Here is a 26,102-nt window from a genome sequence, read left to right as displayed (position 1 = left end):
ATGGAAACCACTCTGCAACAACCGGAGCAGAACATTTGTGCCCAGCACAGGCCTTCCTGGTTTCATGGGGTTTGATCTCCACTTTAGTCCTAGTTGGGGGGTGCACATGGCGCTGAGCAAACCGCTGCTGCTGTCTTCCCTGACTGAAACACCCTGGGAGCTGAACTCAGGGTGGCTAAGGCTTTCTTCTTGTGGCCGTGAGATACATGGCGCAACTTCTCAGAGACTGGGTCACGTGCAGTCTGTCTGAGGACTTCTGTCCTCGGTGGTTTCTCTTCTCCCTCACGGTAAAGAAAAGTCGTGCCGTTTCCATGGTGTTCTCAGTTCTGATGGCCGAGGGCTGTGTTTGTGACCTGCCTTGGTGGGGGACATGGCTCAGTGGGTAAAAGAGAAACCTGACGACCTGGGTTCTATTCCTGAAATCCATAGAAAGGTAGGAGAGACCCGTTCCACAAAGTTGTCCTCTGGATGCCCTTCCCCCCATGCCTTGATGCATGCACACACATCATCACAAATGTTAATAACAATTTTAGTAAGTTTACAGCCCTATTCAACCTTTCTCGTTGGTGTATCCAATAATCTTAAGGCCATGGGAACAGCAAAAACCTAAAACAAAAGTATTATCTAAATTATTCAGAACCATGATGTTGTGAATACTGTCCCCAAATACAGCAGAATCTGGTTCTAGCTGTGGAAAATGGTGTTCCGGCCCAGGACCGCCATGGTGACCCACCATGGTCCTATTGGTCTTTCTGCTGGAAGAGCAGAAGCCATAGATGTTCAAAAGAATTCACTTTGGCCAGAAATGATTAGCATACGTAGGTGCTAATATGTGTGGTCCAAACTGGCCTCGCTTCAAAGAAAACTAGAACCTGGATTAACACACATAAACGGTAGCCTAATGGATGCAAGACCCGAATAACCTTGTGACTGAGCCTCGGCCTATCACAGCAGCTGACTCTTAACCAGGCCCAGACAGAAGTCTGCCGAATTATGTTCAAACAGGGTAAGACGTGGATGCATTCAGCTAGCCTGCTACCATTTTTCTATCCACGCATGGAGGGAGTGGCCTTAACCTTCTTCAGGTCATGGTGACGCCTAGTCATGGGAACTCCTTCATGCTCAAACAGACTTTGGTAAGTTTAACCAGTCGTAGGGTGTTTGCCCAGCTGCATGCCTGACTGCATCCAGAGGATTCTGATAAGGCATTGAAGCTGGGCTTGTAGCAGTGCAATTCAGGGTACATGCCCACCTGTAGATGAAGGAGAAAAGCAAAAGGCGCCTGCGCTCAGCTTAGCGTGACTGCCATTCAACCCCTGGAGCAGCTAAGTTTACAGAGTGATGTGGTTTATTTGCTCACAGTTCCAGTGGTTTGCACCCAAGATAGGCAGCCTTATCTGTTTAGCCCCCCGCTGAAGGCTGCACATCACGGTAGGAACACACATGGGAACAGACAGAGCTATCACAAACCCAAGAGACTGGTGTCCCACAATCCCCTTGGTGACCATTCTCCCAGTGATTTAAGGACCTCCTGCTATGCCCCACCGTAGGCAGTGGGACTTAACCATAGGTGCCTTTGGGGGACAGTAAATACACAGACCGAGTACTTTGCTCCTAGTCTCCATAGGTCTGAGTATCTCACAAACCAAAGTGGGTTTATCCCAGCACAAAGTCTTAACTGTTGCAACATTGCTCAAAACCTAAGTCCATAGTCTTATTTGAGACTCACAGCAAACTGAGTTGCTCCCCTGTAAAAGGCCAGAAGAAGTAGTGCACTCCCAGGATGCAGCGGTGGAGCAGTCCCGGGTGGAGCAGTCATACTCTAACGTGATAATAGACAGGAAGTGAGAACCAGTTCAAAGCAAAATGATGTCCAGCAGAGCAAGCCCTGAGCCTCATGGAGTCTGGCCTCTGGGTCACACTAGGTGGGATGTAGCCCAAGGGCTTGGGCCAACCTACCCCTTTGCTGTTTGAAGCCCACGCTGTTCCTCCCTGCCTGCAGCCTACAGCTTTCAGTGGTCGACAGCTGCAGTGTTGGCGCCTAGGAAACCAGGAAACTACCTTCCTAGTTCCCGGGCACTTTGATCATACAGCATCACTGTGGCCTGCCCCACTGAGGTCTCCGCTAAGAACTATGTGTCTTTAGCATACAACCTGCTTCCAAGGTTTCTATCTGGAATCAGGTCCTTGTGTGAGGATGTATCAATAGCCATGCGGAGTGCCACCGTGAAGACTGCCATGACTCCATTTTCAGGCCTCCTTCTTGTGCTGTTCACGCCGTCTAAGGAATGGCCCTGTCTCTCTCTAGTCAGGCTCTGAATGTATACTCGGGCCCTCAACCACTCTGCAACTGGAGAGTCCTTGGAATTACATCTGGAGGCCAAGGCCACAGACTCCCTGTGCAAACCATCTTATCCTTGTCACTAACACTGCAATCTTGGGACAGAAGAGCCCAGCAGGGGCCCAACCTTCCAGAAAGAGCAGAGGTGGGGCACAGCCAGCAGAAGAAACAGGTGGTACGGAGAAGGATGAGCCCCAGGTTGGTCCTGGGCCCAGCCTCGCACGTGGGGAGATTTCAAAGCCATGTGACGTGTCGGAAAGGGAAAGGAGAGAGTTTGAGCTTCACAGAGGCCACCGCTGTTGTACACAGGGAGCCATCCTGGATGGTCACGGCCTCCTCCAGTCGCTCTCTGAAGTAGACTGCAGTGGTCACAAGGCTCCCTCACCTTCCCCATTCCAGGTGAATGGCTCTGGCTGGTTTCGCTCGACTAAGTTCAGGAAAGAACAGGCAGACCCTTAGGTCACACTATCACCCACCCAGGCCCACATGCTGCCCCAGGCACAGAGGGTCCAGGGTATCTCACGCCCCCTAGAACCCTATAAAGCCCCAGGTTAAGAGTACGAGGGTCAGCCAGTGCTCTGCATCCAGCCCGCAAGCCTCCCACTGGCCCCAGACGACTCTGCTCAGTAAGTCCTTCTCCAGCCGCTTCTGTAACTGACACCTGGGCCCTGTCAATCAGTCTCCCCAGCTGGGTTGGCCTGGTCTGCCCAAGGGAAAATAGGCACCAGCTGTAGTTCCTTTGGACAGAGGCAGGGCACAAGAGTGGCCTGAGTGACCTATTTCTGCGCACCCAGCACATTGTAGGGACACAGTTGAGTACTGGGCATGGCTGAGCTGGTAGTCTTCTCACTTCTCCCAGGCCTGGGCTAGCCTGGTCTCCTGCCTCCCTCTGGATACTGGCTTCAGAAGATCCACTTCAGGGAACCCCACTCTTCTTCCCTGCACTTGCTTTGCTTTGGGGGCTCTTATTCCCTGATGCTTTTAGAGCCCAGACCTAGCTGCAGACCTAGAGCATGACTGTGGGGGTCAGTGACCTGCAAAGGCTTTAGAAGAGAAAGGGGTCCCTTTCAACTCTTTCGGATCTAAATTCCAGAGCTCGGTCGGAGGTTCTTGCCCTCTGCTATCTGGGTCCCACCCTGCTGCCCGGCAGCCACCTGCGCTGATCCCCTCTTAGGAAATCCCAGCCCCCAAGGAAGAGATGTTCATTAACTCACCAGATAACCTGTGTGCCCCTCTGCTCCCTCTTCCTCTCTCATTCTTATCTGGGTTCATAACCCCAAATTCCATCTCTGCTCTCTGCCCCCAGCTAGTGTTGAAGACCAGAGTTCACAAAACCCACCTCCTTCCTCCCCGTGAGCTGCCCTGAGGTCATATCTTGGCGACAGTTTGATATCTCCTCTAATTCTTCTTACTTTCACCAACTACCCTCTTTGAAATGAGATTTTTTAAAAAAAAAAAAAAGTTTAAACATTTGTTGTCACAAAATGGCTGTCGTTAGAGTCAAAACCCGAACAAGTTTGTTTTCCTCTCTACGTGTGTCCCGCAAGTGTGTTTCTCCAGCCAGTCTGGATTCTCTTTGACTCACTGCAGGCAGCCAGGATGGACTGGGGAGCTGCTGGGGAGCGGGGTGGTCAGACTGCATGTTAACTGAGCCCTCAGACTCTAGCTGTCCTCTGGGCCCAGCCCTGAGCCCTGACAATGGAGGCTGTGTCACGGCTGTACACAGATCACATGGCAGAAGCTGGAGACTAGTCTGACCCAGCTCAGCTATCCTGGCTGAGTGACCTTGAAGAAGTTGCTGAACCTCTCTGAGCCTTGCTTTTCCTGCCCTGTCAGATGGACAGAACCAGATGCATAGAACCCATAGGTAATGGTCACAAATACCTCCATGTCTCATAGGCTCGTGAGTGACAGGGATCCCTGCTTCAAAATGTCATGGTCTTGGACAAAAAAAAAAAAAAAAAAAAAAAAAATGAATGCGTGCTCAAGTGACCTGCAATGTGAAGGGTGCGGTAGTTGGTAGTTAGGAGAAGAGGGGGTCCCAGAAGACTTAGACTAAGGTGTGGCACCGCTACTCTGTGCTCTGGCTGTATGTTGTACCACAAGACCCTTCCTGTTCTGGTCAGCAGCTTCTCTGCCCATGAAATCGTAAAGACCAATGGAAGCCACCTACCCTTTAATGAAACAATGGAGTCCTTCTCATCCTGGGCTGGTCCCCTTGTTGGGTAACTTTTTCTGATTCCATTTTACTCACTGTGCCTTAGTCCCCACCCCTTGTAGAATTGGGTCATGGCACTTGCATCTTAAAGTGGAGGGTAAGATGGCCACTGCCATGCTTGGTGACCCCTGGAGCCACATGGTAGGAGAGAACAAACTCTCACAAGTTGACCTCTGACCTTCATATGCTTGATATGGTGCTCATACGTGCACTTACACACACACACACACACACACACACACACACACACACGCGTGCGTAAAATTTTAAAAAGAAAACCAAAGTAATGAGTTACCGTTTCTGAGCCCTCACGACTGTGAGGGTTTCCTCTGGTTCTTTCCATGATAAGAATATAGAACATTCCTGACCTCAGTTGGGCGCACAGATTTAGGAAACCAGTTGCTTTTAGATGGTGTTATCAATGTGGGACAGTCAGTGAGAGCCATCAGAGAGAGCCCTGATTTGGGGCTTTTGTCCCCTTCTCTGTCTTGCAGGAGAATGCCACCCTTTTCCTCTTACAACCTCCTCTTGCTAGCAGGTCTGTGCTGTCTGCTCCCTGGCTTCCAGACTAAAGACTACCAAGAGGCAGGTGCCTCGGGCCATGGCAAGATCCAGGAGCCGCCCCAATGCCAGAATTTTGCTTCCACCATCACCAACATGTCCTTGTCCTTGCTCCGAAAGGTAATCCATTGGCCCGGGCAAACCAACGCTATGTTCTCCCCGGTAAGCATCACAGCTGCCTTCGCAATGCTCTCTCTGGGAGCTAAAGGCAGCACGCAGAAGCAAATCCTGAACGGGCTGAGGTTCGGTCTCCCAGATATGCCTAAAATGCAGGTCCACAAGTGCTTCCAGCAGCTCCTGCAGACATTCCGCCAGCCAAACTATCAGTTACTCATGACCACTGGCAACAGCCTGTTCATCGATAAACGTCTGGAGGTGACAGACAAGTTCAGGGAGGTCGTTACAGAGTTGTACAATGGGGAAACCATCCCCGTCAACTTCAGGAACATTAAAGAAGCCAAGGAACAGATCAACAAACACACGTTGAAGAGAAGCTACGGACACATATTGCAGGTGGTCGAAGACCTGCCGATGGACACAGCTCTTGCCCTGGTGAACTTCATCTCCTTGGATGGTAAGGTGGGACTGCCACTGAGGAGGGCAACCACAGAGGCCAGAACCCTAGGGTTCAAGTTCTTGTTCTCAACAATAATAGAATAGACAGGTGAGAAAGTGAAGAGGTAAGAGTTTTATTTCGAAGAGGCAGCATTTGGCAAAGCAGACAAGTTAGGGAGCAGCCCGGTGGGCTCATGAATGATGTTCACCCTGGGATAGTTGGGGGGCTGCTCATTATGGGGTCAGAGACAATGATGAGTGGGGCCTGTGTCGTGGACATTATTTGACTAGCCCCGCCTTTTATGACAATTAGGTCACATCATGAGTTATGCGGCCATACCTAGGGAGCATAGACGTTACTAGCATGCAGCGAGACATGGCAGGGTTTTACATTTATTTACTTACTGCCGTGTGTAAGTGCATGTCTACACATGCCATAGAACACATGTGGAGGCCACATCACACACGACCTGTGAGAGTCAGTTCTCCCTGGAGTCCAGGGATCAAATTCACATCATCGGGCTTAGAGGCCCCTGCTACTCAGCCACCTAACAATCATGATATTCAAAAGAGAAGAGAAACAAAAAGAAAACATCTTACTGTTTAGGGTATGACGATGCCACCTTCATAAGGAAAGCTAAGTCTTCCTTTCTGGTATCAGAAGGATTAATAGTTACCAAGCGCAACTAAGCTGATGCCCCCACTCCCAGCCTGACATTTCATCTGGGAAGGGGACCCCCTACATTCAATAGGGGCTGGGAATAAAGGCCAAATACTTCTCTCTGCCATGATTTCCTGGCCCTAGGTCGAGTCCTGAAGAACAGAGTTCCCAGGTCACATCCAGCACAACTGAGGTCCCAGCTCTGCTGTGACAAAGGTGGACCTTGTCCATACCCCTGCCCTATTACCCACTCCTTTCCAATGAACTCGGTCCTTGAGGCTCTGCCTTCTCTGCTGGTCTCAGTGGTGGCAATCATACAGCAGAGGAGATGCTGTCCTGGCATCTGCATACACGACATTTTCCCTGAATACGGACTGAATGATTGTCTGCGAGGGGCAGGAATCTTCCAGCCCCTCAGGAGGTTCCTGTTTTCATTGAGAATCTCCAGGCAGGGTCCAGAGTTGGATCTCAGTGATGGAGAGGGGGCTGAGTAGATAGGAGGTCAGACGTTCAATTCCTACCACAAACAAGTCCTCGTAAAACTATCAAATATACATAATATCCAAAAGAGAAAAGGGACAGAGGGAGGGAGGAAAATGGCAAGTCTTCCGCTAAGTGGTCTCGTACGTGAATATTCTGTATCTGCTGCAGCTTCAAGTGGTCATCACCAAATCCCTGCAGCAGACTTTCGTGGCCACCCTCATTCCATTTACACTGGATGACGCGAAGAGGAAAGTGTCACACAGGCGGCAGGGGCATCCCTTGCTCTGACGCCTGAAGTTTGATCTCATCCCTTCCTGACAGCCTCTTCTCTCTCCCCAGGAATCCATCATGGTGAACTCCAAGCTGATCTATTGAGTAACAATGAGTTCCGCCTGGATACAGGCCAGGTGGTCTTGGTGCCCATGGTCAAACGCATGGGTAAATTTTACCTGAAGAGGGATAGTAATCTGTCCAGCTGGGTGCTGATACAGCACTATGTAGGAAATGCCATGGCCTTCTTCATCCTGCCAGACCTGGGGAAGATGCAACAACTGATAGACAACCTGAGCTATGAGTACCTCAACAGCATCCAGACGCACATTAACCCCAGGTGATCCCCCAGGTCATGGGCCTATTCAGAATTGCCCCGTTCTCTGAGCCATGACCTCAGGACTGACCACAAGTTAGGATGGGTGGGCCCAATCCCTGGCTTGCCGCTATGAGTCACAACCTCTTGAAAGTGGTGTCAGCCAGGTTGTGTAGACTCACAAAGTTCACTGTGAACTCTACGGTCCTGGTCTTAGATGTTACCTCCCCATTAAGTACACTGTGACTTCCAAATGTGTACTGCTGGGGTTGGTGACAGTCACTGGAGGAGCCGTATGCTATGACAGAACCAAGAACAGGAAGTTGGGCTTGGAGACAGACCCCAGTTGGCCCAGTTTCCAGGACAGACCGTGACAAGGGAGGCCAGTCTGAGAACGTCCATAGAACAACTGTTCTGGAAGCAGCAGAGAACTACCACCAGCACACTCGAGGAGAACAATGCAAGGGAAAGGCCTTAAAGAGGAAGGGGGAGAAATTTCCATAAACTTCTTGGATACACACAGTTTACTGGCCATGGAGCCTGAAGACAGGAATAGACACTGGTATAGGTATCGTTGCTGAGCAAGCTTTCAGATAAGAGTACTTATCTTAATTGCTGCACTTTATGTTTTTATAAAAAGACATATATTTATTGTGTATACAGTGTTTCTGCCCACATGTATGCCTGCAGGTCAGAAAAGGATACCAGATCTCACCACAGATGGTTGTGAGCCACCATGTGGGTTTCTGGGAATTGAACTCGGGACCTCTGAGTCATCTCTCCAGCCCCCAAATTGCTACAGTCAATGAAAATTATACAGGCTGATAGAAAGATTGATGGGTGCCTCAAAGCACCATGTGCCTGTGCCTTGAGCCCTCCTTGAAAGGGCATGGGCCTCAGAGAATGGGTCCATCTAGGTACGTGACTTTCACAGTGGGCACAGGCAGAGCTGGACTACAGAGACCTAGAGAGAGCAAGGTGGAAGCTGGGCACCTGGGGTCCATTTGCAGGAGGTTCTGTCCTTTGACGCTCTTCATTGTGGTTCACTGGGCCCGTAAGAACCAACAGGTCAAGTGTGCTCTCCATCAGTGAGCCTAGGTCCTGCTGACTGGGGTGTGGGCTTGAGGTGAGTGTGGGCAGAGGCGCTGCTCTGAGGAAGAGAGCCCTGAGGGCCTGTATGCCCAGCAGAGAGCCCAGGAGCTGAAGGGGCTGAGATAAGAACTGGCCACAGAGCTGAAAGCCAATCTGTTCCCAGGCCTCGCCTCACCCACTTCTCAGGGTCACTCTGTTCTTCTACTCTGAGGAGATGTCACTCAGCTGCATCAGCCCCACCAACTCTCAAAAGTATCCATCCCTAAACATGGAGGGATGAGGTGAGACATGGTTCCATGAGAGCACCCTGAGTCTGTCAGGAGAACTTCTCATAGGCGGTGCCACCTCTGGGGTTACTAGGACAAGATGGTCCCCTTAATGTCAACACCAGACCTCCACGCCAAATACAGAGGAAGTTACAAGGACAGGCCACCAAGGGGCCTTGCCATCCTGCTGTGGACAGAAACAAGGCAATAAAGAGGGAAAGAAGGCATGTTCACAATATAGTGGGGCCCAGAAGAACAGGGAAGGCCATGAAACCCCTCTGTTTTTCTTCCACTATGACAGGTATGCCAACTTAGGTTTCCCCAAATTTACCATTTCTGCAACTTACGACCTGAAGACAGTCATGAGGACGCTGGGCATCACCCAGATCTTCAGCAGCAGGGCTGATCTGTCAAAAGTCACAAAGGATGCTCCTGTGAAGTTGTCCAAGGTGAGGCCACCTAACCAATGTGTAGTTCTGGATGTCTGATGATCAGAAGGGATGTAAAGGGCACAGCTCAGGCATAAGGCTGAGGTTGGAGAAAGACACATGAGCACGGTCCAGGATGTACTCTGAGGACTCTTAGGAGGTGCCTGGGAGGATGGAATTAAAGGCAGAACTGGGAAGTGGCTTTTCATGTAGGTGGTGGTATGGCTTTTCCCTGAGGTGTTTCTCTGATAATCTTTGCTCAAGACCTAATACTGTTTGAACCTTGGTTTTCTCATATTTATGCAGAGAAGCCTAGGCTCAGTTAATTCAGAGAATGTTCTATACTCTATAAATGTGAGTCACAAGGTCCAATTTATGAGAGTTAACCAATGAGGCCAACAGGTCTGGGAAAATCAGTAGACCCAAACCAGAGTGGTTGACCATGAGTTGTATACTTTGGGAGTTTTGACACTCTGAAGGTCACATTTATAGCCCTTGTCTCAAGAACCTCAAAACTGTGCTCTAGAAAGGGGACACTTGTAACAGAGAGTTCACAGAGGTCCTCCCCGACAAGGCCTCAGGCTCAGGCTACACCAAGGGTATGAGAAATGGGGATCATAAAGGGGGCAAATAGAAAAAAAGGCCAAGTCAGGAAAGGTTCTGAGTGATTGTGAGGAGAGAGCCATGGATGAGGTAAGACTGCCCATAAGGAGATAGGCCCCGGGGAGGCTCTCCTTGATTGGGGCTCCCACATAGTCTTGCTTCAGCCTAGAGTGGGGGTTTCATAGCTTCTGAGCCACTTCTGCCTCTCTCTCTCTCTCTCTCTCTCTCTCTCTCTCTCTCTCTCTCTAGGCTATGCATAAGGCTGTGCTGGGAATTGAAGATAAAGACGCAGAAGTCCCCGAGTTTGCTGATATGGTAGATGTTTTGTTGCCTAATGTCCCCAGTATCATGTTCAACAGGTCCTTCCTCATCATTGTCAAAGATGAAACCTTCAATCTTCCTTTTTTCGTGGGCAAAGTAGGGGATCCCAGACCGCAATAATTATACCCGAGCATCAGTTCCTGCTTTTCCCACCAGGTTCTCTCCCTAGATGACTTCAAGCATAAGTATCAGATGTTTTCTGGAGGGAGACTATTTCTATTCTCTCAAAATACAGATGGCAATGCCAAACCAAAGTAAAAATAATAATAATAAATATTTTTTACAAAGATGTTTTTCTAAGTTTGGTGAACAAATGACCAAATGACCTCACTGGGGGTCTTTACAAGAGTGTGGGTGCGTGGTTATTTACGGAACGTAGATGACTTTTGGGGGATTACATTTTTGAACAGCTGAACACAGCAATATGGCTGAGACATCAGGAAAGCAGTGTGACTGCTAAAGTTCTTTACACAGCTTCCAGACAGCTACATCAGTGAGGTGGTACCCATCCTGGCAGCTACGTCAGTGAGGTGGTACCCATCCTGGCAGCTACGTCAGTGAGGTGGTACCCATCCTGGCAGCTACGTCAGTGAGGTGGTACCCATCCTAGCAGTCATTTACTGCCTAAGTCACCTCGGGAAGGGGACTGAGCAATCTTGAACCTCTGTGGTTCTTCTCCCTTCATAAGAAAGTGTTTCCATCTGGAGGAAGCAGCTACACAACACTCCAGCCTTTCTTTGGCCTCCTCTTCTGCTATGTCCCCCGAGCCTTTGGAGGTACGGTCATTTTCTTGCATTTCTAGTTGAGCTTTGGGCCTCTGTGCTGCAGCAACAGGAACCTACTGTTAGCAATTAGACTGGTTGGAAATCTGTGTAATGATCACCATCCACTGCAAAAAGAAGCTTCTTTGACCTAGGCAACTGCTGTGGAACAATCTTTTTGTACACTATGAATGTGTATTACTCCCATTGGCTAATAAAGAGCTAACTGAACTATAGCTGGTCATGTGGAGGTTAGGCAGGAAAATCATATAACATGAGGGCCTGCTTGTGGGGGTTTCTGTCCTGCCCAGTTCCCACAGCCGGCAAGTTCCAAAGAAAATTGCACAGAGGTCTCCATAAGTTATAAACTGATTGGCCCATTAGCTCAGGCTTTGTATTTGCTCTTATAACTTATATTAACCCATTATTCTTATCTATGTTAGCCACATGCCTTGGTACCTTTTTCAGTGGGGCAGGTCACATCTTGCTTCTTCAGTGGTCTGGGCAGGACTGAGGAGGAATGGCCTTCTTCCTTCCCAGAATTCTCCTGTTCTCATTGCCCCACCTCCACATCCTGTCTGGTTTGTCCCACCTATACTTCCTGTCTGGCTACTGGCCAATCAGCATTTATTTAAAACATAATTGACAGAATGAAGAATTGTTCCCCCCACCAAAATCAGACTAAGAGGATGCTGGGAGGGGAGAATGGTGGGGGTATGGGGGTCAGAGGAGTCACCAGCAGACAGAGGGCGAAGCAAAATGGGCATGCCATGCTGAGAGAAGATACCAAGCCATGTGGCAAAGCATAGATAAGAAATATAGGTTAATTTAAATGGAAGAGTGAGCTAGTAATAAGCCTGAACTATTAGACAAGCTTTTATAAGGAATATTAAGTCTCCATGTTGGCTATTTGGATCTGCTGCTGGCACAGGAAAACTCTGCCTACAAGCTACAGTAATCTGTGGGAATAAAAACATGTTTAGAAGGCAAACTGATAGACATGTCACATATGTTTAACAACAAAAATGACATCAACCTCCCACTGGGTCCTCTACCTTCTCAGCCATGGGTTTTTGTTCAGGTTTACAGTGAAAAGTAAGGGTTCCAGCTTGTGGAGCATATTTTAAATCCAGTCAGCAAACAGTTGTCTCCACTCATGAACCATATTATTATTCTGCCATAGCTTAGTTACTGTTCTGCTGCTGTAAAGAGACACCATGAGCAAGGTAACTTATCAAAGAAAGCATTTAATTGTGGGCTTGCTTACAGTTTCAGAGGGTTAGTCTATGATCACCATGGTGGAGAACATGGCAGCCAGCAGGCAGGCATGATGCTGGAGCAGGAGCTAAGAGCTTATGCCCATCCACAAGCAGGGGGCAGACTGAGATTGGGCCTGGCATAGGCTTTTGAGAACTTAAAGCCCACCATCAGTGACACATCTCCAACAACGCCAAGCCTCCTAATCCTTCCTCAATGGTCCACCAACTGGGAACCAAACATTCAACTGTGTAAGCCTGTGGGGGCCATTCTCATTCAAATTCCTATACACCAACAGGCACATTTTTCCTGGTTAGTTCATAGCAACTGTTCTTCAACCAATAACATGCAGGGAGCTTTCTGGTCTTCCAAAGACACGCAAGTACTGACCAAGTTTGCAGTCCAGTTCTAAACCAGTATCTCCAGTGTCTCCAGCAGGAAGGACTCTGGCAGACAGCAAGCAGCAGTGGCCAGAACTGTACTGTGTGAGACATGGACAATAGCTCATAAATAACGTATAGGGAGCTTGTCTCCCTCTGGCAAAGGCATTTTCAACCAGAAACCTTATGGCCCTTGGAAGTACCTTCTTTTACCCACGCTGGGTTTCATTTAGACTCTTATCACTGATGTTTTTACTGTTCCGTGGGAATTTGTAGCAGTGGAAGAAATAAGATTGTAAGAGTAAAGAATATAGGGAAATGGAGGAAGGGAGGAGAAGATGTAAAATAATTGGAACAAAAGTGAATTGAAACCAAGATTTGTAATTGGAATTAGAATTGATACAGAATTAAAATAAAAAGATTATAGAGAATTAGGGGAAAAATTAGATTTAAAACAAAACAATAAAGCGACATTGCCTGGAACTGCAAACATGTGAGTCTTTCTCCTCAGATTAGAGCTATCCTGAGATTCTTTTGGCTATGCTGAGGCAACTGACCCGAACCCTCGGAGGAAGTCAACAGCAGGCCTCTGGGCTTTTGATATGACTCAATCCATAGGTTAAACCATAGATTAAGTCAGAGCCTTCATGATCTGACCATCTCTAGAAAACACTCGAGACACGCCAAGAGCTACGCTGCACTGATTCCCAAGGCTTTTTGAAGCCTTATTAAACTTCTCATCAAAATCAACCACACACGACCTATTTCAGCAATGCCATCTCCCCCTTACCCCAAAAGAAATGAAGGGGCCCTGAAAGATAGTTTACACTTATGTCCGGGACAGCATGATACACGCATATGTCCCTATGCTGCATGCCCATCGACGGATAGGTGGACAAGCAAAAGGCAGGTGACCACACGACAGGATATTATCCCTTCATTTTCAAAAGGCAGAGAATCCATGTTGTCCCTGGGTCACCAGATGACAGCCTCTGTAAATTCAAAACCCTTGTAGACCTGCCAGGTTAGAGAAGCAGGAAGCACTTTTTTACCATGGTGTGTGTGTGTGTGTGTGTGTTTGTGTGTGTGTGTGTGTGTGTGTTTGTGTGTATGTGTGTGTGCATGTGCGCATGCGCTTTACATCTGGGTCTATGGCCCTGAATGTGTTTTTAATGTGTGCATCTGGCAGGGTCATTACATGGGTTACAGAGAACAGTTGTACACGTGAGGATAAAGGGATTTTCTTCTCCCTGTCCTCAAGACAGGGAGACCATCAGTTGTCTCTCACTTACACCAAAGACCCTCTTCTGAGGCATTGGGCCATTATTCCCACTCTGTCTGTCTAACTGGGTTTGCGTGAAATATGGCACAGGTCCTAATACCCAGGTGAGGTTTCTCAGGCCGCGAGTGGGAACACACTCACTTTCTTCAGGTGAGTAATATCTACTGAAGACATAAAGGCTAGGAGTATGTAAGGACCCACGGCCTCCTCTTAGCAACATCCTGAGGTAGGCTGCAATGGCCACTGGGCTACCTCTGTCTCCCTCCTCCATGGGTGGTACTGGCCAGTTCTGCTTCACTAAGTCACTTCAGGGAAAGAGAGCCAGGCCCTCAGGCCACAGCAACACACGGCACACTGTCTCCTAGTCAAGATCACAAGCTGACCCAGGCTCTCCTCCCACGTAGGGACTGAGTGTCTCCCACACTCTGCTGTGCGTATAAGTCCCCAGGGCAAGATCTTCAGGGGCATTCAGTCCTGCACGTCCAACCCACGAGCTTCTCACTGCCTCTGCTAAGTAAGTCTGTAACCAGCCTCCTTCTTAACCCATGGGGTGGGCACAGCCAACCTTTCTCCTGTCTCCATATCTCCTCCACACAGAGGACGCTACTCCTATGGGCAGATCCAAAGGAGAGCAAAGACCTCATTCTGTGCTCCCAGCCCACAGTATACCCTCTGTTGAACACTAGGTCAGGCTTGCCCTTCCTTGAGGAAGCCCTCTAGGCCTGGGCCAGCTCTGGATCACTTACCTTCTGTGATCTCTCTGCCTGATTGGAGGTGGCTGAGGAGACACCTCAGGTGGTCCTATCACCCCATTCCCGCACCCGATACTCTCTCAGCTTGGGCCTTCTACCATGCCCAGTCCCATGACCCTACCAGAAGCCACAGGTCTTGACCTCTCTCTGTGGATTCAGGGACTGACGCCACACACACTCTCCTGGGATAGAAAATGGACTTTTTTGTTTGTTTAATTGCTACCCTTTTAAAGTATGTTTTCCAAGACTCCCTGTGACAAGGATCCTAGGCCTCTTTTCTCCTGCCCAGGAGCCATCTGCCCTTGATCACCTGGGAAGAACTCCTGATCACCGGGGAGAAATAGGTTCGTTAGCTCCTCAGATGAGCTGCTGCCTTTCCAATCCCTCCCCCCTTTTCTTATTTGGGGTCACGCTCCCGAGTCCAACCCGATGGCTCGGGGCTGTTCTAAAAGGCTGGAGTTTGCCAAACCTACAAACTTCTCACAAGATCAAATCCAAGTATAAGTCCCCATATCTGTACTTACGTCACTAATGCCTTGCATATTTCTGTTTTTAAGCTGAGGCTCAGAAATTGATCTTTATTACAGGCCACACGGTCTCTAGTGGCACGGCTCTTGGTTAAACGGGGCAGTTTCTCTCGCACTGAATCATTGCAGACGGGAGTGGAGTAGGCTCTGGACAGCCTGCTGTGGGACCTGGTTCTGCCGCGGTCACTGAATATATGCTTTAACCATCAAGGAATGGAGGAGAGCTCAGCTCCCCTGTGAGACTTCTCAGAGAAGTACAGACCAGATAGACCTGACCGGCCCCAAGGCTTGTCATTAGCTCTTTCCATGATGAGGCTGTGGAAAGTGCCTCGCCCAGACCAGGAGCACAGCGCAGGGGTAGGGAACTGATGTGGGAATAGTTTCTTATTAATAAAGAAACTGCCTTGGCCCATTTTATTGGATAGAAAATTAGGTAGGCGGAGTATACAGAAGAGAATTCTGGGAGAAAGAAGGTTAGAGGAAGAGTCGCCATGATGCTCCCACTCCAGACAGATGCAGGTTAAGATCCTCTCTGGTAAGCCAGCTCATGGGCTACACAGAATATTAGAAATGGGTTAGAACAATATGTAAGAGCTAGCCAATAAGAAACTGGACCTAGCCGGGCCAGGCAGTGTTTGAAAGAATACAGTTTCCGTGTAATTATTTCGGGCATAACCTAGCCATGCGGGCGGCGGGGTGCTGGGGACGCAGCCCCGCCGTCCCTATTTCAACAGGGAACTGTGGTTGTCATGTCAGTCATTGGTTAGTGGGAGCTGTCATGGCCCCGACTCAGGGCTGTGTCCCTTTCTGTCTTGCAGGATGATGGCATCCGTTTTCTCTCATGGACTCCTCTTGCTAGCTGGCCTATGCGCTCTGCTTCCCAGAACCCAGACTACAGATGATGAAGATCCCTATGACCCAAGCATTGGTAGCTGGCAGTGCCGGAAGGTAGCTTTAACCATCTGCAATGTCTCCATCTCTTTGTTCAAAGAGCTGACCCAGCAGTCAAGAGACGGGAATATCTTCTTCTCCCCTATTAGTGTGGTTGCTTCCATCTTAACGCTCTCCCTGGGAGCGGAAGGTAATGACAGCCAACGCATCCTGGAGGCCCTAAAGCTCAACAAAACAGGCTTGTCAGAAGCTGAGATCCACAAGTGTTTCCAGTACTTTCTCCGTGCCACCAACCAGCCCGCAGAGATGTCCCCCATGATAAGTGGTAGCAGCGTGTTCATCCACCAGGGCCTGAAGCTGGTGGATAAATCTCTGAAGGGAATCAAGGACCTATACGCCTCTGAAGTCATCTCTACCAACTTCAGAGAGAGCAGTAAGGCCAAGGCACAGATCAACAATCATATGATGAAGAAAACCAAGAAGGAAATCGGGACCATGGTCAAGGAGCTAAAGAATGACACATTCCTCGCTCTGATGAACTACATTATCTGGAATGGTAAGGGTGACGTCACTGAGCCGAGCTGGCTCCAGGGGACTAATCCAAATAGATGCTCATATTCCGATGTTCTGCGTCCTTGGCACCCCAAAGTCGAGAAGGGCAACATGCCTACATATGTCTTCTTTTAGTCTTTCACCGATAAACAGCATAACAATTTTCAACAGCCCATGAGATCAGAGGATGAAGGATTAAAGCAGCCCCTTATCTGGGCTTGACAGGTCATTCTCTATACAAATGTTCTTTTGAAATCTGTGTGAGTGAAACAGAAATATACTTAGTGCTTTTGAAAACAAATTATTGCACGGTATATGTACACAGGGCAGTTCCCGTGGAATATACTGAGAAACATTAAGTGTGGTAGAGTCAACTTCAGGGCCTGAAAACATTGGCGTCCAGTGTGGCCTCCAACATCCATTACCTGTCTCCACTGAACGAGTCATTTTATCTGTTTGGGGTGTGAGTGTCCATTTTACCATGGACAAAGCTAGCCCAGTGCCATGAGACCGTGCAAGGATTAGCAAGGTTACACAGTGTGTGGAACTCTGTGGAGAACATGTACCTGGTCAGCTAGCCTCGACCCCAAACATGATCTCCTGCCTGGAAATGGCTAGGTCAGGGCCCTAAAGTGAGCATTTCTGCCCCAGGAAAGATACAGCTTGGGGAAGGGCTAGGAGTCGAGGCTAGGGCCTGCTTTTTTTCCCCCTGAGCTCCCTCTCCCCTGGCAAAGTCCTGCAGAGTGCAGCGCCGAGGCCATGGCTTCATTCCCTTCCCAGGGCCTCCAGCCCCTCCTTTCCAGTGACAATGTGAGGCCAGGAGCTCTGAGGGTCCTCCTCATTCACAACGGGGAGGACGGGTCCCTGAGGCCCCTACCTATTCTGATGGCCATGTTGGTTGTGTTTTTATATGGCACCAGGGGAGCTCCCCAGATATTTGCACCGCATCTAGGGGCTCAGGAGAGGACTCAAGTTACCCATCAAGGTTTGCCTTGAACTATATTAAACGGTTACCTGAAAAGGACAAGAAGCCGCTTGTAAAGCAGGTGCACAGGTGTCCTTAGGGACCACTGATGACCTGCAATTGTCATCATTTAGCATTCCCAGAGAACCATTAAATAAGCATAATATTAAATTTCTTTCTAAGACACTTTACCTTTAGGATCTATATCCAAATTCTACATCCCTCCCCAAGTTCAAGGGACCCCCACACAGCGGTCCTGCCTTGGCATGTCCATCCTTTTTCTATTTTTAGCTGATAAAAGCAGGGCTCTGAGAAAAGCCCTTTTCTTCTGATACACTCTCCCAGACCTAGACCCCCTCTATCTGACACTCCCTCTTCTTCCTCTCCAGGCAAAATTATCCGCTACTATTCATGTCACTTCCTCAGAATGGAGGATTTCCACGTGGACCATCAGAAGACGATCAAGGTTCCGATGATCAATAACGTGGGCTTGTTTCATCTGTTTCGAGTCCGTGATCTGTCTAGCATGGTGCTGGTGTACACCAGCCCCCAAGTCATCCCCTTCACCTTCTTTATCCTCCCTGACCATGGGAAGATGCACGAGGTAGAGCAGAGACTGACCTACCCAGACTTCCGCCGGATGTTTCAACAATTTAGCCTAAGGTAATTCCTCAGTCCCAGGAACTCCCCAGAGCCACCCCTACCTCTGATCATTCCATAACTAAGGCCCTAGAAGGCTGGCCAGAAGCTGGGGCCACAGCCACTTTGAGCGTCCAGGCAAACTCGGCATTCATTTCCATACTGTAGGCCATGCTTGTTGATGGAAGCAGTGCTGGAAAGAAAGAGGTAAACATGTTGTTCTCAGGGCAGTCCTACCTCGGGATGGACACATTGCATCCTCAATACGGCAGAGGCCACAGCTGTGGTGTATATTAGAGATTATCCAAGGATATGGAGGCGGTTCATAGGCCCTAGTCACCTTAGGGGTCAGAGGTCAAGGTGGACAGTCCGTGGGGTGTTTGGAAGTTAGGGGAAGAATCTGTAGGGAAACCTTCAGAAAGAAAAGAGTGCCCAGGTCACGACTGAGAAAGACTCTATTCCTCTGTTGCTCTTGTGTGAGGCTGGTCAGATCCCCAGAGCCATGCACCACAGAGTCCATGAACACTTTCTGAGGCCCAGAACCTACAACAAGGAACAGAAAACCCAGCTGGGGCTGAGCATGGAACTGTTGAGAGCCCAAGACCCAAACTGAGCCCTGAAGCTTCAGCACAGCGGGGAGAGGAGTGGTTTCATCCTGCCCTCCGCCGGGCCTTGCGCTCAGCTGCTCTGACTCCCTCTGTCCCGAGAGTCTTGTCTTGGGGGGCAACCGTAGCTAAGTGAGAGGGGTGGGTGCCCAAACATTGTAGGGCATAGTGAGACAGGGTTACGTGTGAACACCCTGTGTCTTCCCAAAGGACTTCTCAGAGGAGGTGGCATTTTAGGGGTTCCCGGGATGAAGTATTCCTTCCACGCTAACAAAAAGCTTCCTCTCTTGCCCACTAGGACGGTCAAGGTACAGATCCCCAGACTGTTGGTGCCTGAGACCCATGGCGTGGAGTCAGTGGTGAACCTACTAGGAATCTCTCCTCTTTTCAAGAAGGCAGCCATCAGCTCAGTGGCCGTGGAGGACACAGTTCAGAAGTCCTTCAAGGTGAGGTCACCTCACAGCTCTGTGCCAGTGTCTGCTTCAGTCAAACAGGGCAGAGGTGCAGCTCCGGTGTGAGGTTAAGGAGGAGGGAAAGGGTGTGGAGAAAGGCAAGGCTGAGGTCCTTCGGATGACCTTTGGGGTTTATCTGGAGTTGGAGGTCAGAGGTCAAAGGTGCAACAGGGGGATTTTTGTGCTGCTGATAATGTAAGTACCTCCCAGAATGACCTCCCTGAACCTCAATCTCACCTTTGCTCAGGACCGTTCAGTCCTTAGGATTCAAACTACCCATTTTCATACAGAGAGGCCTAGGCTTAGTGACTTGGGACATTATCCTGGAATTTTCCACCTATGGCATTGAGGGTGACTAGTAAACCACAAAGTCAGGAGTGTTAATGAGTTTTCCAAAGATCCCATTGGTGGGGGGAAATTTAAGGCAGTTCAGCAGGGGCTCAATACCCTTGGAGTTTGGACACTCAAGGTCATCTTCAGATACCCAGTCCCCAGAAGGGCTCACATCTGCACCCTGGGAAAGGGGGACCCCTAGGCAAAGGACAGGAAATACAAAAGGACCTCCCACTGTGAAGCTATGCGCAGTAGCTGTAGCCGAGGTCATGAATGATGGAGGCAGGAAGGGGACCTGGAAGTGAATGGGCCAAAACAGGCAAAGAATGGAGCGATTGGGGAAAGGCTTTTGGGTGACCACCATGGAGCAGGCTGAAGGCAGGGCAGCGCCATAAAGGGTGGGCACAAGCCGTTGGAGGGTCTTCCTTCATGAGTTCCATGTGAGATCTTACTCTAGGCCGCAGTGGTTGCTGCCCCCTGTCTCACACATCTCTGCTTCCCTTCCCACAGGTGGTGAGCAAAGCTATGCTGACCCTCGACGGAAAGGACATAAGCACCTCTCCGAGTTCGTGTCTTAAAAAAGACGAGTGGGCTGCTGTTCCTCTCTTTCAGCTAAATAGACCCTTCCTAATCTTCGCCCAGGAACGAACAAACAGTATCCCCCTCTTTTTAGGCAGGGTGGCAATTCCCAGAAGGTGACAGCTCTTGGGTATCAGCCTCTCTCCTGAGAACCGTGTCCCCTCCCTGATGACATTAAACATGGGATGGTTTCACTCATAAGTGAGTATCCAGGAAATCCCTGGGTGGTGTCCGTGTCTTCCTCTGTTCCGGGAGGTGTGTGGGGACTCCCTGTAACAGCACATCTCAGTGCGTCCATGCTTAGGAGATCTCCATACTGTGACATCTCCAGCAGTGAAGGGAGAAGGCCATGTCCCTTTGGGTTGTACTGCATCGTCTCACTGGGCCTATCCTCTCTACCTCACCGGGGATTTCCTGAGAAGGGCTAGAGGAGATGGGCTGGAGCAGGGCCCCAGTCCCTGTCATTCCTTCCCTGCCAGAGGAGTCTCACAGTCCCCTCAATTAGCAGAAAGATCTTTGGATCTTGGCCTCTGTCTTCTTCTCAAGCCAATGAGACCCATGAGCCCAAAGCCACTTCCTTTGTTCCCCCCATCCGTGCTGACCTTGAAGCCACGCTGTATAGATGGGTCTAAAAGGTCATAACAAGGACATGTCATACAGGAGAACGACACCCATCCTTTCCCGTGGTTCCCCCGAGATCTTCCTGAAGTCGTATGCACCTGCCTCGACCCCCATCTCCAGACTCTCGGTGTAGTGTTTCAAGGGCACATGTAAGTCTCATAGTAGATCTTAGGGTTCCCCCTGTCATCAGGGTCTGGAAGTCCATCACTGTTCACCTCAGCCCTCAGCTGCACTAACTTCCTGCAGCATCCAGAACCCACCTCTCAGAGACTGCACCTACTGCCCAGAACCTCTGTGCCGAGGGAGTGCTGCCCCTTCCAAGCTCACCTAGTGATCCTTCCCCGCACTCCATCCCTGAATAAATGTGGGTCATAATATTGTTGTAATTTAGACCAAACTGCCCTCAGGGAGACAGGAAGTATATGAAAGTCTGGCCAAAGCCCCAAGGGACTGGTGATGGTGGGAGGGGACTTAAGGAAGTGAGGCCATTACTACACTTTCGATGACTGTGGTAGATACTAGAGAAGCAAGATGTTACCATGTTACCAAGCTTATGCCACATGCTACCCTGACAAGCAAGGTTCCTACTGGTGACCTCAGCTGGAGTTGGAGGGAGCTGTCGCACCCAGTGGTGACAGAGCTGCTCTCCTGGACACAAGGAGAAGTTGGTTTTATTGGGCTTTTGTGCCGGGCTAAAGTTTGGCGCTTGTCAGCTAATCCTCAGCCTTGTTGAAAAACACCTCACGCTGGAGTACTCTAACCTTGAACTTGGAACACACTGTTTCCTTGAGCCTTGGAGCTGTCACTTGGAGCCAGGAATAAAGCACTGTCCTCGACATGAGTGTAGGACAGAGTCACCAGGTGACAGCATGCACTGTTTGAACAGCTTTCCATTCCAGGCCAGAACTAGGACTCTGAGGAGACAGCCAGGTGTACTTCCTGTTGTGCTTATATGACCTCCAACGAGGAGGAGGGGGTCCCACATCAATGTGTGTGCACATTTGCTTCTATAGACATGTCTATATGTGCTGTTTCTCTTCCCCTCCTTCTCTCTCTCTATCTCTCCTTCTCTCTCTTCTCTCACTCTCCTCTTTCTCTCCTTCTCTCTTTCCTTCTTTCTTTGTCTCTTCTCTCTCTCCTCTCTCCTTCTCTCTGTCTCTTCTTCTCTCTCTCCTTCTCTCTCCTTTCTCCTCTTTCCTCCTCTTTCTCCTTCTCTCTCTCCTTCTTTCTCTGTCTCTTCCTCTCTCTCTCCTCTCTCTCTCTCTCTCTTCCTCTCTCGCTCCTCCTCTCTCTGTGTTGCTGTCCTTGTTAGTCTTTGTGCATATCTAGATCTCTCCAGAGTGTGCACACCTGTCTGGGAGGGGTATAACATGGAGCAGGCATACACGTACAGATGAAGGGTCTTTCTTCTCCCTATCCTCAAGGCAAAGCTCCCCTCGCTGGGACAGATGGACATCATCAGGTTTTCTCGCCATACCAAAAACCCATTCTGTGGTATTAGGTAGGCTCTTGACCTATCTCTCTGTTCTCAAACAAAACTGCACAGTAGAAAGGCAGGTGAGATTTCCCAGAGCGAGAGTTGAAGCTCACACACTCACTGGAGACACCATGGTTCAGGCACAGCCATAGGCCCCTGGTGCTCATGAACATGTTCCCTACTCTTGGCTACTCCTTGAGGTGGGCTGAGGTAGCCACAGAAGTCCCTCCCTTCCCTGATTCCAGAAGGGACTAAACGGAAGTGCCTGCTTCTGCAGGACTAAACATGGAGAAGAGGCAGGCCATGGGTCACAGCAGCACATGGCCAGACTCACGAGCTGCCCTAGGTTCTCCTCCAGCAACACCGCCCCGGGCACATAGGGACTGAATGCTCCTTTTCCTACTCAACCCACGAGTTCCCAGAGCAGCAGCATGAGGGACAGTTGGTGCTGCACGCAGCTCCTGCTGGCCTTGTTAATCCTGATCAGTAATCTTTCATCAGCTTCCTCCTGAGCCCACAGGGTGGGAGTGGCCAGCCTCCCACCTAGCTCAGCACACTTTGCATACAAGGGACTCTGAAGCACCCAGAGTTGTGATGGAGCCAGAGAAGGAAAATAGCCTTCCTCTGAGCTCTCAACACACAGTGGGCCTACAGGCAAATGCTGACCTGGTGGCCTGTTTCAACTTAAATCACCCTCCCAAACCCAGGCTGATCCTGGGCCTTCTGCTCCCTGGTCTCTGCTGGCCAAGGGTCTGGAGAAACTCAGAGCACCGATTTCTAAGCCAATACCTTTGAAATCTAAGTCCAGACACGTACCCATGCCTTAACTGGGATTGAACAACCCGTAACCCAAGCATCAGTTCTGGCTGATCAAAACATATTTCCCAGAGTTCCTTGCAACAGTCCCAGATCCTCACTCCTCTGCTTTCTGAACCCAACCTCCTGCCCCAGAAATTCTTTGACCTCCTGCTGGGAGCTCCAGAAAAGGGCGGGAGGTGTGTTTATTAACTCTTCAGATAACCTAGCTGCCCCTCTGCCCACATCCTCCCTCCTTCTTATCTGGGTCCATGACCCCATCCTTCACCTTTGGTGCCTCTCTGCTTCCCTGGCCTGTGTCCGCTGCCATGTACCTCACCTCTCATCAGAGCAAAGTTTCCGGTATAACAGATATGAAGGCCAGCCATGGCAGAAGGAAACCCTGGAAAAGGAATCTTAGAGATGCATCAGGGTGAGACAGTCAGAGGACACTGGCAAGGCCAGGCTCAGATCAGGGACCCAAACAAGAAGGCTGACAGCGCAGCAGATCTAAGAGGAGCCACAGTGGGGTCAGACATTGAGTACTAACCTTCGAGGCAGACATGGAAATGTAGGAAATAAAAAGTATAGGGAGATAAGTAGATACAGCCTTTCTGAATAAGACTACCCCCAGAAATCATCAAGAAGAGTTTCTGTGTTCAACTTTACAACATGCAAACAGTGTACGGGAGTTAGTGCCATTGACCTCACCATGAGAGCATAGCCATCGTGCGTTCATGTGTGCCCGACACCACAGCTCCTAACCAAGGCTGAACAGAGTGAACAGGCTGAAGGCAATTCCATCTGTCCTTACAGTAGGACAACAATCAATAAGCCACCAATAATCAGTCAGATGATCAATAAGGGAGCTGAGACCCAGAAGTCACCTATAACGTTCCCCCAACAGCGTCACAGACGCTGTTCTTCAAGGCAGGCCAGGTGGGGTTGAGGGAGGGTAGCCGCCAGGAAGCTAGAGCAGGGGCCAGGAGAGGCTTTAAGCGAGAGGAGGGAGGGGGAGTTGTAGCGCATTCGTGGTATGAAAGTGAACGGCAAACACTGGAGGCAGAAGGGGAAGAAGAGGGAGAAGAGAAATGGGCAGAGGGGGTCGACTAAAACACAGTAGGTATGACGGTGCCGCAGGAAACTTGCTACTTTGTGGGATGTTACAGAATAGTATACTACATTTCAAAGTACAGCCGGGTGATGGTGGTGCACGCCTTTAATCCCAGCACTGGGGAGGTAGAGCAGAGGCAAGTGGATCTCTGTGAATTCAAGGCTAGCCTGGTCTACAAGAGCTAGTTCCGGGACAGGCACCAAAAGCTACAGAGAAACCCTGTCTCGAAAAACAATGTTACAGGACATCCAAGGCTACACATAGAGACCCTGTCTCAAAAAAAAAAAAAAAAACTAAAATAAACAAAATAAAGAAAACACATTTCAAAGCAAAATATTTGAAATTCAAATATAAAGAAAAAATATTAAGAAAAATGAAATGACATAAACACAGCCCACGAACGAATTGGAAATCTTGATAACAAGTATCATAAAGACTGGTTTCAACGATTTCTTTCAAATCTATTATCAGGAAACAGTAAGCAACGAGTAGAAAACTCAGCAAATAATATCAGCAAGCTTTCAAAAGAACGAAAGAAAAATAAACAGAAACAGTTCAGTGGAAATTTGTAAGATTTCCTAACTACTTACAATTAAAAAAATCCAAATCCAATTAAGAGCATGCCACTGTCCACCTGTCCAGCTGGCACAGACACCCAGAGCTGGTGCCCAGAGCTACGAGCATATGAGAAAACAGACACCGTCCTGCCACGTGGAGGAAGGGACATCTGCGCAACCTTGCCGGAGGACATCGTGGTAAGAGCCGTTAACGGTAAAATAAATGACTCCTACTCTGAACCCAGGAAGCCCACTCCTAGAAACTCACCACACAGGGCTGTTCACACACAGCATGGCAGCAAACAAGACGTTCTTTCTCATTGTGACTCCATACAAAAAGGAAAAAAATCCCACATGGACTTCTCCCTCCGCCACACACACCTTTTTAATAACATCCCTGAAATGAAACACGATACAGCATTTTTACAAGGCCCCCCGGGTGAAGCTGGGGAGATGATTCAGCAAGGCCCTGAGTTTGTGTTTTTGAACCCACGTGGAAATCAGCTGTGGTTGAATACGCAGTTATAATTCCAGCATTTGGACTGCACCATGGGAGGCGGGAACAAAGGGATCCCTAGGAGCTTGAGAGATAGATAACCTTAGAGAACTAACAAGAGACAGTCTCTACGAAGGGAGAAGGCAAGGGGAGACATTTAACGTGTGCTCTGACACCCATGCATACAACATGACGTGGACTCCTAACCCCAAACATACCCCCGTCACACACACATGCAAGATTCTGTAAAAGGCCCTACGGAGGCTAACATGGAAAGATTGCCAAAACCTAAAGAGAGTCTAAAAGGAGCACGTGTCTTTTTCTTCCTGTGAGCCCACATGTTAATCCACCTGCCAACTATTTACGAAGCATGAATTATGTGCCAGGCGCTGGTGTGCCACCAGGAATACAACAGACAAAACTGTGTGTCTCTAGGAAGGATGTCACTAAGGGACTCGGGCACACACAGCAGGTGCGTATTGAGGGGAAAAGTGATGAGTTCCATGGAGAAACACGCTCTGCTGGAGATGGAGAGTATAGGGGGCCAGGATCCTGCTCAGATAGCGTGGTTAGCAAAGACACCCTCCTGTGATCCCTTCACCCGCTGCTGAGATAGCATCTGAGACCCAAAGCGGTTGAAAGAGTGATCTATGTGGGTGTTGGGAGGTCAAGCAGGCAGGAGAGGGTCGAGGTGTGCTTGCCAAGGTTAAGGTCAGTGAACGGGCTGTTCCCTCAGATCAGTGGAGAGGCTGAGGGGGTGGCCACAGACCATTCCTCTTTCTTCTCTAATGTTTAAAAAGAAACATTAATTTAAGAAGTAAGTGGAAGGGTACTGGGGAAATAAAGGGACAGAGGGGCCAGGATGCTTCAGAAGGCCAGGATGCTCTAGGAGGCCAGGATGCTCCAGGAGGCCAGGATGCTCCAGGAGGCCAGGATGCTCCAGGAGGCCAGGA

The 26,102-nt window shown here is 49.4% G+C and overlaps 2 protein-coding genes across 2 annotated transcripts; both read left to right on the top strand.

The window, feature by feature from the left end:
* The first annotated feature begins 206 nt into the window (after positions 1-206).
* Positions 207-15,218, top strand: LOC126507259 (alpha-1-antitrypsin-like). Its single transcript, XM_050151525.1, has 5 exons — positions 207-361; positions 5,054-5,694; positions 7,159-7,429; positions 9,065-9,212; positions 15,135-15,218. The coding sequence occupies exons 1-5, from the start codon at positions 207-209 to the stop codon at positions 15,216-15,218; spliced, it is 1,299 nt and encodes a 432-aa protein (XP_050007482.1).
* LOC126507196 (alpha-1-antitrypsin 1-6-like) lies at positions 14,251-20,290 on the top strand. Its single transcript, XM_050151418.1, has 5 exons — positions 14,251-14,309; positions 15,893-16,521; positions 17,871-18,144; positions 19,024-19,171; positions 20,021-20,290. Exons 2-5 carry the CDS (start codon positions 15,894-15,896, stop codon positions 20,207-20,209), a joined length of 1,239 nt encoding a protein of 412 aa, XP_050007375.1. The 5' UTR covers positions 14,251-14,309; position 15,893; the 3' UTR covers positions 20,210-20,290.
* The last annotated feature ends 5,812 nt before the right edge of the window (positions 20,291-26,102 follow it).

This window comes from Alexandromys fortis, unplaced genomic scaffold (assembly GCF_014885135.2).
Source record: "Alexandromys fortis isolate MF-2015 unplaced genomic scaffold, M_Fortis_MF-2015_v1.1 scaffold_63, whole genome shotgun sequence".
Lineage (NCBI taxonomy): Eukaryota > Metazoa > Chordata > Mammalia > Rodentia > Cricetidae > Alexandromys > Alexandromys fortis.
This window is presented reverse-complemented; position numbering and strand designations above follow the sequence as displayed.

What these genes read in the sequence shown, in the direction of transcription:
- LOC126507259 (XM_050151525.1), top strand. Translation starts at nt 207, where the DNA reads ATGGCGCAACTTCTCAGAGACTGGGTCACGTGCAGTCTGTCTGAGGAC. An exon ending in TGTGTTTGTGACCTGCCTTG is followed by an intron (nt 362 to 5,053) that starts GTGGGGGACATG and finishes TCTGTCTTGCAG; the next exon opens with GAGAATGCCACCCTTTTCCT. An exon ending in CTCCTGTGAAGTTGTCCAAG is followed by an intron (nt 9,213 to 15,134) that starts GTGAGGCCACCT and finishes TCTTTATTACAG; the next exon opens with GCCACACGGTCTCTAGTGGC.
- LOC126507196 (XM_050151418.1), top strand. Translation starts at nt 15,894, where the DNA reads ATGATGGCATCCGTTTTCTCTCATGGACTCCTCTTGCTAGCTGGCCTA. An exon ending in GAACTACATTATCTGGAATG is followed by an intron (nt 16,522 to 17,870) that starts GTAAGGGTGACG and finishes CTTCCTCTCCAG; the next exon opens with GCAAAATTATCCGCTACTAT. An exon ending in CAGTTCAGAAGTCCTTCAAG is followed by an intron (nt 19,172 to 20,020) that starts GTGAGGTCACCT and finishes CCCTTCCCACAG; the next exon opens with GTGGTGAGCAAAGCTATGCT.